The 11,817-nt window shown below is 36.2% G+C and overlaps 1 protein-coding gene across 2 annotated transcripts; it reads right to left on the minus strand.

Moving 5' to 3' along the window:
- Positions 1-241: 241 nt before the first annotated feature.
- On the minus strand, positions 242-11,019 carry LOC108478110 (uncharacterized). 2 transcript variants are annotated; one of them, XR_008274633.1, is made up of 10 exons: positions 7,654-11,019; positions 6,995-7,540; positions 6,204-6,884; positions 5,128-5,931; positions 4,527-5,027; positions 3,806-4,264; positions 2,488-3,318; positions 1,864-2,337; positions 785-1,792; positions 242-578 (listed from the first exon to the last, which is right to left on the minus strand). XR_008274633.1 is itself a non-coding variant. In XM_017780533.2 (10 exons), exons 1-10 carry the CDS (start codon positions 10,657-10,659, stop codon positions 504-506), a joined length of 8,217 nt encoding a protein of 2,738 aa, XP_017636022.2. In that variant the 5' UTR covers positions 10,660-11,019; the 3' UTR covers positions 242-503. The 2 variants fall into 2 exon arrangements, 1 of the variants encoding a protein (XP_017636022.2); XM_017780533.2 differs by having other exon boundaries at positions 953-1,792.
- Between the last annotated feature and the right edge of the window lie 798 nt (positions 11,020-11,817).

Below are 11,817 nucleotides of genomic sequence, written 5' to 3' on the forward strand. Positions count from 1 at the left end.
AATGATATATACGCGTATACACTTAATCTCTGTATGCATGGATATATGGTGATCAGTTTAAAATATTTGATAAAAACATGGCAATATTTCATGTGATTAAACTTGTATCACCAACACGGATTAAATTACTACCTTTAAGAGTGATCTAGATTCTATTTGAAGCTATGAAAACATTTGGATTCAGTTATGATGATTTTGGTTTTTTTTTTTCTTTTTGTTGGTACCCATCCAGGCATTAGCATTCACTTTGCAAATGACAGGAGACAAGTTTTCTGCCGATTTTATCAATTTAGTTTGCTAAACAGACAGAAACCTTAACAATTAAAAATTGGAAGGAAATGAGAGAATACAGAAAAGAAAATGGTTCCAAATCCATATGTTTGGTTCCATTCGGTTGAGGAAACAAATGTAGGCAAAGTAGAAAAAAAAAAAAGGAGAATGAGGACTAAGACCAGATAAGATTAACCTTCCACACCAAAGTCGATGATAAAATTCATTGACCTTCACACAGCTGAAGGTCTCCACAAGTCTGACATCGTCCACTGAAGAAACTCCAACTCTTTCACATCATTTTGAGCCTGGTTTGCAGGGAGAAAGAGTGTGAGACAATGAAAGGTCAAAAGTGCAAAGGGCATAAAATTTTGAAAAGAGACAAGCAAGGAAAAAGAAATTTTAAATGATGCTTTTGCAAATTTTTTTGTTTTTCCCTGGTTTGGAATATGTCAATGGCCTTTCATTTTTCTTGATTTATTCCATCATATATCTCATGTCCTTAGTTCCATACCTTGTAGTTGCTGTAATTACAAACCATGAAGTACGAAGAATCCAAGTGTTGGAACATTTCTGGACTGTTGCTATTCTACGTTTCCATTAACTCAGGAAGACAAAGAACTCAAATGTTCAGGTGTCTAAACCTATATATCATTAAAAAATTTCATAAATATGTATGTACCTTTTCACTGTATAATCCATTTATGGTGATATTAAGGTCCTTATCTGTTAAAGATCTATCTCCTCCTTCTGTTGGACATACTCTTTTTAGCAATGGTGTGCTTACTTCTCCTTTACAAAAAACACTGAACTCTGGGCATTCGATTGCAACCAATTCAACCAAAGATGGGAACTCAAAGCGATAGTACCCTGAGCAAAAACTTGTAAGCGCCTGTAAGCTTTGAAGTCTGAGATACTCCAGATGCTTGAACATGATGCTATATGTACTTCTATCGTCTGCATCTGCTACAATTCCTTCTAGCATTTTGCAATCTGTTATCCTCATCCTTTTCAGTTGCACCATGCTTTTAGCAGTTGAGGGTGTTACTAGATTTCTAAGTCCGTGACATCTTGATATTTCAAGAGTAGTCAGATTTTGGAAAGACACTGTGGATGGAACTAAATTCTTCAATTTGGGGCATTCCGATACTTTTAGACTTCTCAGGTTTCGAAAATGTGTTCCAGGTTGAGACTGAAACTCTTCCTTCCAGAGATGCAATAACTCAGGAAGTTTAGACAACCGTAAATCACTAAAACTATCAAGTTCCCATGCCTGCATTTTTTCCTCCGTGCTTTTACACTGAAATATTTCTGTAAAGGAGGCATCATCAACAACAAGCCTTTCAAGTTTGGACAATGAGAGAAAGAAACCAGATGGAAGAATATCTAACTGCTTAGGTAAGCCTATGAGCTTCAGAACCTTTAGTTTGGAGAATGAATCCATAGAAATTTGGTCATTATAAATCTTTCTCAGGCTTCCCATGTCCATTATTCCTAATTTCTCCAAGGAGGGGAATGCCACCTGCATGAAAGATTTGCATCAATAACTTGAAAAAAAAAGGAAGATAAAGGTAGTAAAGGAATTGTCATAACCTTTTCATCAATTAGAACTGTCAAATCAGTATGCATATTCTGCCTTGAGTTGTTTCTAGTTACAGAACCAGAGATGAATGTATTCAACATAGGGCAACTCTGAATCCAAAGTTCTTTCAAGAAGGGGAACACAAGGTAATTTCCTGAGTAAAATCTTGTGAGATTGGGGAGGGAAATAAGCAGTAAAGTTTCCAGTTTAGGGAACATTTTCTTGCTCATCCTTTCTCTTTTTGGTAATCCTTTTCTGATTATTACCTCTTCCAACATCTCACAATCATGAATCTCAAGTTTTTCAAGATGCACAAGGTCCATGGCCATGGAAGGGTTAAATGGACATCTCAAGTTTCTACAGTTATAAACTTTCAGAAACTTAAGGTTTTTAAAGTCCAAAATTCCTTGTGGATTCCAGTTTCTTATTTCCATCAACTTAGAGGAATCAGAGAGTACCACATATTCGATCCCACGATATTCAACCTACAAAAGCAACATATTACAATACAGAAAAATGGAATTAAGAGAAGCTCTTATGTATGTTCTTTGAGTTTTTCCCCTGATTTTTCCCCCATGGAAATAAAGGTGCAGAAAAAATAAACTTGAGGATCAAAGTCTGGGGTTAATGCATACCGTTTCCATGAACAAAAGCTGTATGGTGGTGTTTTGATCGCCTTCCCAGTGGCCTTCACCTCCAGCTTCTCTTGAATACACCCGTTTTAGTTTTGGTGCATTAAACCTTTCCCGAGGCGAAGTTTTCATCTTTGGGCAATGTCTCATGGTTACAGTTTCCAATGAAGGGAATTCGAAGGTGCAGTTTCCTGAGCAAAAGCTCGCTATGTTTGGCAGACAACTAAGTCCCAAATACTTTAGCTGAGTGAAAACAATGGCTTCCTTCACTTCATCACCTGGGCATGTTACAATTTCTTCTAGCATTTTGCAATCGGTTACACTCATTCTATTAAGCTGCACCAGGCTTTTAGCTGTGGAGTGTGCAAATAAATGTTTAAGTCCCTCACACCTGGACACTTCTAGAGTTGTCAAATTCTCGAAAGACACTGAGGATGGCACTAGAACGCTTAATTTACCACAATCCTGCACTTCTAGAACTCTCATGTTACAGAAAATTACTCCAGGCTTAAAATTCTCCTTCCAAAAATGTGTCAGTTCATGGAGTTTGGATAACCTCAGTACACTTAACTGAGCACATGCCCCTTCCAGCTTTTCGTCGCCACCAGGTTCTTCACATGGGAATATTTCATTAATGGAAGCATCACTCAGAACAAAATTTTGAAGATTTGATAGTGATAGAAAGAAATAAGGTGGAAGAACAGTCAGTGGTGGAGAATTTATGAGCTCCAGAACTTTCAGCTTAAAATACCCTTCTGGAAGTTGTCCATGCCATATCTCTTTCATGTTGCCATTTCTTTCCAATCTCAGTTCTTCTAAACAAGGGAATGTGCCCTGGTCAGTTGACAAATGTGTTAAACAAAAGCAAGGATGAATTTCGATAAAGAAAATGGAATTGTGGCAATGAGTTTATTGTCTATCCAGACATTCTTGAACTCTCAATGTCGCATAATACTAATACAAATCTCATGCTCGGTCTTCCGGTTTAGATGGTAAACATGCATACTATTTGAAATCAGATTAGGATAGCAAGGATGAAATTAGATAAAGGATATAGAATTTTGCCAACAGTTTATTGCATATCCAGACACTCCTGAAGCTGAAAACATTGCTTAATACTAATACTATTTTCATCCTTGGCCCTTCGTTTTAGTTAGTAAACATGCATGCTATTAGAATTCAGATCAGGAGAGAGAATACTCATGGATTAGATGTGGATGGATTTATGCAGAAAGTAAAATATGCACATCTAGTTTTACTAATTACTATGTTAGAATAAGAAAAAGAAAATCAATGCATCTTGTGGACATGTTTCACATACCATATTGATCCAAAATAAGGGATGCTGTCCTCGTGTTTCATGGGAGCTTGAATATTCTGAAGCAAATATCTCCACTTTGTCACATCCATAAACATCCAATTTTTTCAATAATGGCCATTCGGTGGTATGCACCCCAGAGTAGAAACTCTTCAGTTTTGGTAGCATAGAAAGGTTCAGGTATGTCATTTGAGGAAATACAAACTTGGTGTTTATTTCTGCCTCAGTGAATTTGTGTTCAAATAATTCTTCTAATGAGGCACACTCCATTACTTGCAGATTTTTTAGTCTCTGAAGTCTTTTCAGCATATTAAGTGGGAAAATGTTTGATAGTTTCACACAACTATGAACTTCAAGGTGTTTTAACTTGGAGAAGGAGTTCATCTCAAGTTGGTCATCCCATATCCTTTCCAAATTCCCCATGTCTACAATTGTCAAATCCTTTAACAAAGGTAATGACACCTACAAAAATTATTTCATTGTGTTAATAACAGAACATGGTTAATTATGTGAGAAAAGAGACAGAACAATGGAGAACAGGCCTTTCGACTTTATTTGATGAATTCTGTCTTAAAACATTTTAAGCCTCAGAAAATATCACTGAACAATGGGTGTAGAGAGATTCATGGATGCACCTGCCATGCATTTTTCATTTTGAAATTTGCACCCTACAGAAAAATCTTTTTAAAGAAAGTAAAAAATTCACAATGCAGATCAGCCTGACCTTATTACTGAAAAAGGGTTTAGCAGAGGCATTAGGGGCATCCTTTACAAGAATATTCGAATACTCTCCACTGATGATCTCATTGTGCAGCTCGTTTGAAACAGTGGATGCAAATGCAACCATCTTTGGACAGCCAACTAACGTAATTTCCTTCAAGTTTGGACATTCCAATGCAAAACTTCCTGAGGAAAACCATGACAAGTCCAAACAAGACTTGATAGTTATTGTTTTAAGCTGAGGGAATATGATCTTCATTGTAGTTGATTTGTCATCTCTGATGATTTCTTCAATTACTTTGCAATTTTTTACTTTTATCTGCTGCAGCTGCACAAGATCTGCAGCCATGGAAGCTGTTAACATGTATCTCAAGTTGTTACAGACATACACTTCCAGACATTTGAGTCTTTTGAAGTCTATAATTCCTCGAGGAATTGTATTCCAGATTTCCTCCAACTCAGGAAACTCACGAAGTTTCAAATGCTCTGGCTCATAATATCTTACCTATTAAAACCAAATTGCAACAGTTAATACTAGAATAATAAATTGAATTGAAAAATAAAAAGGAATAACAGATTCTTCTTTAAGCAAAAAGAGGGTTTACTATATTTTTGTGCAACTGATATATGGTGGCATTGAGGTCACCAGCCCAAAACCCCTTATAGTCCTCTTCTGATAGCCTCACTCCATGTAACTGTGGGGTACTTAAGACTCCCTGACAAAAGATCTTTAATTTGGGACATTGTCTCACAATAACTTGTTCCAAAGATGGGAACTGAAAGCTGTATTCCTCTGAACAGAAGCTTGAAAGGTTTGGTAAATAATGAAGTACTAAGCATTTCAGCTTGCTGAAACTTACTAAGTCTTTTGCATCATCTTTCTCTTTTGCAACTATTTCTCTCACCATAATGCAGTCTCTAATCCTCATTTTTATCAGCTGCACCAGATTCCGAGCTACTGAAGATGTAATTAAGGCAGTTGCTTTGCACTGCCAAAGGTCCAAAGTTATGAGATTTTGAAAGGATGACAAGTATGATCCCAAACTGATCGAACCATCACATCTCCTAACTTCAAGAGTTTCAAGATTTAGGACAACATGGGGTAGTTGTGAGTTTTGCTCCCCTATGTAGCCGGTGTTCAGAAGACTAACCGGCTCCCTTTCCGCTTTCTTTTCACTTGCATCTCCTTCATCAATGAAGTTCCCTTTGAAATCACAATGAATCAGCTCAAGCTTTTTCAGATTGTTAAATTTTTCTAGAAGATTAAATAGAAAAACAACTGGTTTGTCATGATAGCCAAGCACTTGAAGAACTTTTATGCGGCTGAAGATGCCTACTTGAAATGGATGATTGCGTATTACTGAAATGTGCTTGCTGTTTAATGACAACTCCTCCAAATCATGGATCACCTAAGAATCCATTAGAAACAAGCTGAAGTTAGTTGCTAGTTACCTTAATACAAAGACATATTTTGGTAAGAAAATAGAACACTTCCTTTACAGGTGATCAAATAAAGTCAATTAAACAAGAGTGATGATTCAATATGATTAAACAGGTTTGGTGTTTCACATAAATTCTTCAGCTATACATTAACTGCTTGTTGAATATCAACAACTTAAATACTCATTTATAAGCACCTCATTCAGTTTGCACATAAATGTAGGATATTGGAGATTCATACCTTTTCAAAAAAGAAAACTGGCTTTTGATTTGAGGACTGATGTTCTTCCATCCCAAGCACTTCTTGGCCACAATGATAAGTCTTCAACTTTTTTAACTTTGGCCATTTTGCTTCATATGCTGCTGGGTAAAAGCATTTCAGTTCAGGCAGGTTCTGAAGTGTAAGAGAGCAGACTTCAGGAAATTCAAACTCATTAACATGTTGGTTCTGTACTTTCTCCTCTGAAACAACCACTTCCAATCCACAAGAATCAATTGTGAGATCTACGAGTTGTTTAAGACCTTTTGCCACTGATGCAGGAAAAAGACTTTTCAGACACCAACAGTCTTGAATGTATACATTTCGTATATTTTCAAAGGTAAGATTGCTTTGGGAATCCTCATTCCAGACATGTTTCAGCTTTGGAAGATGAGAAACATACAATCTTCTTAGCTGAGTGCCTACTTTGATGTCCGATGATTCAAAAATATTTTGTAGTGAATCACAGTTGAAAACTATTAGTGTTTCCAATCCCTGGAAGTTCCACTCCTTAATAGATGGGAAAATAGTCAATATATCATTACAATATCCAACCTTCATTTCTTTTAGTTTGCTAAAAGAATCTGTGTGGAGTTGACCGTGCCATATCTTCATAGTTCCCAAATGGGAGATCTTCAATTTCTCCAACTTTGGAAATGCAACCTGTATAATGTCATGCAAATGAGTACAAAGATTAAAAAGAATTAATTCCTACCATTGATGTAAAAAAAAAAGCGAAAAATCACACTGAAGAAAAATGGGGAATTGTTCACCTTTGCATTAAAGAGAGCTTGTTCACCTAAATGATGATCATTCTCTTTGTTTATTTCTAGAGTTCCAATGACAGTTGTGATGTCTGTACTCTGAGGTTTGTGCATAAACTCCTTCAAACGTGGGCAATTCTCTATCTCCAAAAGCTTCAAAGATGGGAACTCGAGAAAGCAACTCTCTGAGCAGAATCCGACTAAGTTCACAAGATTTCTCATTTTCAAGGAATTTAGTTGGGGGAACAATATCTTGGCAATCTCTTCTTTTTCTTTTTCTTCTTCTTTTACCTTTTCTTTTGTTTCTGTTTCTTTTTCCTTTTCTTTTACTTCATCTGGAACTATAATCTCTCTTATACATTTGCAGTCAATTATCTCAAAGCTTTTGAGTCTCAATAAGCTTCTAGTGATAGAAGGTGAAAAAAGGTTTTTAAGGTTGCCACAACCCTCAATTGCCAAGCTTGTCAAATTCTGACTGTAGTAAGATGATTTCAGCCATAGCCTTTCAATGTTGATGCAGGACAACTGCAGTTTCTCAAGGACAGGAAACACAACCTACATATAAATAAACAGCATTTCAGTGAAATTTAATCTTTCTTTTGAGTTTCTAAAATTATGCTTCTATAACTGAAAGAAGATAAGATATATATGCATCGTAATATTAGCACCTTTCCATCAAAAAGTAGCCAAGAATATGTATTCACCGGTTCCAGTTGATAAATGGAACGGCTCTTCTCTTTGGAGCAGAAACTATGAAGCTCTGGTAGAAGCTTCAGTGTTAAGGATCGCAATTGGCCAAACTCAGTTTTATTGGTTGCTATACCAGCATTTTGCTCTCTCTCTTCAGTAACGATCTCTTCAATGCTTTTGCACTTTGAAACTTTAATTTCTTGAAGTTGGACAAGCATTTTGGTCATGGAGAATGGAAAAAGATTCTTGAGTCGGTCACAACGTTCAACACTTATGATTTGCAATCTATTGAAACATTCTTCTTCAAGTTTGCCTTGACAAATCTTCTCCAAATTAATCAGATTCTGAAGAACTAGTGATTTGAGGATAGGAAAAGCTTTACGTGATGCCACCTCCATAGAGTTAATAATGAACAGTAATTCTGGACCATTTTGTATGTAGAGATTCTTGAGCTGTGGAAAACCAGTGCCATCCAACTCATACAGCAAGCTCTTGATGCCTAGCATTTCATCTAGATATAGATCTTCAGTTTTCTGCAACAACAGTTTAACTCCACGATCCAAGTGAATTCCCTTAGTAAGCTGGAGTTTCAGTGTCCTCTCCTTTTCATACTTTCCGGACCAGTCCCAGACCTCCCCGATAAGAATCTTGTATCGATTCAGTTTTTCAGAGAATAGTTCTGATGGCATAAGTTGAACAGAATGAATATGGACATCCAAAGCAACTAGACCAGACAAAGACTTCAATTCACTAAGGCTGGCATTGCCTTCAACACCCCATTGATCGAAGCTGTTGCGCATAAGCAGTTCTTCTAAATAAGGCAAGCCTGATATGATTTTATCTGGAATGAATTTAAGCTTAGAACAATTGCTCAAGTCTAAGGACTTAAGCCTTGTTAGTCCCCCTATTTCCCGGGGCAATCTATGAATATCAGAACTGAGAATTTTAAGTGTATCCAATTGCTTCAGCTTCCCAACAATTGCGATGTCATTCAACTTACATTCATCGAAACGCAACCTTTGAAGGTTTCTTAAAGAAGTAAATGATGAAGGCAGGGAAGCAAAATCCATACCAGTGAAATCTAATATCAAGAGTTCATTCATCCGCTTAAAGAAATTGTCTGGAACTTCTAATGATGGATTTTTGTTGAACAAAACCAGCAACTTTAGCCTGGGGCATTCGAGATTGTCTGGCAGCTTGTTATTGCTACTGTATGGCAGCGAAATGGCAGTGCAACTGTTGAGTTTTCTTTCCTTTAGCAGCTCTTCGATACGGTTTTCATCCTCTATAACAAACATCCGCTTTTCTTCAGATGCAATCCAAATGGCGACATCACGAACAATGTCATGCATTTTCACCGCTTCATTGTTGTCACTGCTGAGTAGTAAACCTGCATCTTTGAGCTTATTCAAACATTTTTTGGCTTCTTCCAATGTGCTAACATTACTTGCTATTCTCAAACCCGAGTTGTATCTTAGCAAATCAGATACATGAATGTCAGAACCCCGCGGCAGCAAGGCACAGAGTTGGAAAAATGACTGCAATTGAGGGTTCTCTAACATGCTGTAACTCCACTCTATAGTGAAGTAAACACTTTTGAGCGCTTCTTCCTTTTTTGTAATTGGCTTTGTTTCTTTTCGCAAAGCCTCCACCAAAAGGTTGAAGTTTTGTGTTCTCAGTGCAATTGCAATTGCTGAAATAGCAACCGGAAAACCTGCACAGTTTTTCACAACTTTAGTTAGTAGTTGTCGGTAACCAGGCTGGTTTGCTGCATTGCCCACAACTTTCTGAATCCACCCCATTGATTCTTCCTCAGTTAACACGTGGACATTGAACATTTTTTCCGTTTTCATATCAATGAGTACCTCTCGACTTGTGGAAGTCAGCAATATTTTGAATCTAACAGCAGAGAATTTCTGAAAACCATTTTCGCTGATATTTTGCATCAATGGCCATCCTAGATCTTCTTCACTTTCAATACTCTGGTCACCTTCAATAGCAATCCCAACTTGTTCCAATTCCAGTCTTTGGCCATCCCAAATATCATCTAAAATTAGAAGAACTCTCTTATCTTGTTTCTTCAACCACTGCTGCAGTCTCATTGCTCTTGCAAACACAGTCTCCTCATCAAGTTTCAGGCCTAGTGCATCTGCAATTTCTCCCTGAATTCTTTTTATGTTTGGATTCCATGAAACAATTACCATCACAACCTCATCAAACATGGTTTCTTCCCTGGCTCTCCTAGCAGCTTCTTTCACTAGCGTGGTCTTGCCTACACCAGGCCTCCCATTTACTCCAATAATCTTCAGATCAGGATCCTTTAAAGCTTCCACAATATCCTCCAGTGTAGCTTTCCTCGATTCGAAAGCCTCAAAGCCTTGAATAGGCCTAGATTTTGTCTCCTGGGTATTACCAGGATATAAACCTCTACTGAACCCGCGTTGTTCAATCAGCTTGCTGATGGCCTTGGGGGTGTCAGCTTTTGCTGAACCACTGACCTTAGCTTCAACTTCCATCACCTTGTCGGCCTCATCACTGGTTTTCTTCTCCGGTTCAACTTCCATCACCGGGTTTCTTTTATCAGCTTCAGGTTGATCTTCCAAGTTTTGAACCTTGCTCTCATTGTTGAACTTGTGAGCTTCTGCTTGTTGAATGAGCTCCAGAACAGCTTGTGCATCCTCTTCAGCTTTCTTGTTGAGCAAGTCAAGAGACTTCAAATTAGGACACAGGCCAAGGAAACACCTCTTCTTTGCTTGCGCTTCAAGGTTTTTCACTGTCTCTTCCTCTTCCTTGATTTTCTCCTCTGCGCGATTCACCCAAATCTTGCCATCTTGGTCAAACTCTTGTCCCTTTTCCTTGGAAACATCAATGAAATGCTGCACTCTGTCTCTTTGGTATCTCAGATTCTCAATTTGTTCCTTGAGATTCTGAACTTTACTATCAGGCTTCAACATGTAACGTTTAAACCCAGAAACAAACTCCATTTTTTGGGGGGTTTTCAATTTATAGTAATTGGTAAAGCAGACAAGCAAACCAAAAACAAAATAGCAGTGAACGAATGATCAAACAATGGAGCAAATGGAGTTTCAGTCTTTGCAATGAAGGAAAAAAAGAAGCAATGGATGGCAAAGACAACAAGGCAAAGAAAGCATCAAAAGGTAAAATAAAGAACATGAAGATAAAACTAAGAATGTGGAATCAATGCTTTGATCAATTGCAGAAGTTAGGGTTTTGATCATTAGAAGCTCAAACTCCTAATTCTTATGACTGGTTTTTTTGAGTCCTGCCGGTCTCCAAGTTAGCCCAATTGAGTAAAAAATTTGGAGATAATAGAGTTAGAGGAATTGAGTAAAAAAATTTTAAAGTTTGTTGGTTTTGATAATTTTTTTATATATTTTTTTAGATTTTTTTAAAATATTTAATTTTTTAAAAAGAATATAAATTTTGAAACTTTTATAAGTATTGTAAATTTTAAAATTATTTTTATTTTTTGTTGAGAGAGTTACCAATTTTATATTTTCAAAACTAATGGGACCAAATAAATATTTATATCAACCTATTATTTGAATTATTTAAATTATAAATTTTAACTTAGACTTAAAATCAAAACTCGAATTACAAGTTAACTCGAAAAAATAAAATAATTTGATTCGATTAATTCAAAATTTAATTTTTTAATTCTTTTCGAATCGAATTGAATTTTGCTTAAACAATTTTTCATTTTTCATTTCTCGATGCATGTTGCAATTAGTTTCTTGTTTAATAATTTTATTTGAAAGTGGAGCCTCCATATTTAAGTTATAATTGTTGATAAAATTATTTATACATCTCTTAAAAAATTTATGAATGTTTCTTTTTCATATTTTTTAAAAAGAAGAACAAACGAATTTTCTTCAAAGAAAAGAAAAAGTTAAAATGAAGCAAAACGGTTTCGGAAGGCAAAGAATAAAGTGCCGAGCAGCTTTTAACTGCTTGAAGTTATTTAAAGTTTTTCTTTTTTCTTTTTTCTTTTTTCTTTTTTTTTTCAATTTTCCATAAGAATTTTCTGTTTTTTTTTAAAGTTAAAATTTTAAAGATTGGAAAATAATTAAGGAAGGAATTTTTGGTTCCTAAATATTCTTAGAATTAGAAATTACGGCAAT

The sequence above is a fragment of the Gossypium arboreum genome, chromosome 11, assembly GCF_025698485.1.
Source record: "Gossypium arboreum isolate Shixiya-1 chromosome 11, ASM2569848v2, whole genome shotgun sequence".
NCBI lineage: Eukaryota > Viridiplantae > Streptophyta > Magnoliopsida > Malvales > Malvaceae > Gossypium > Gossypium arboreum.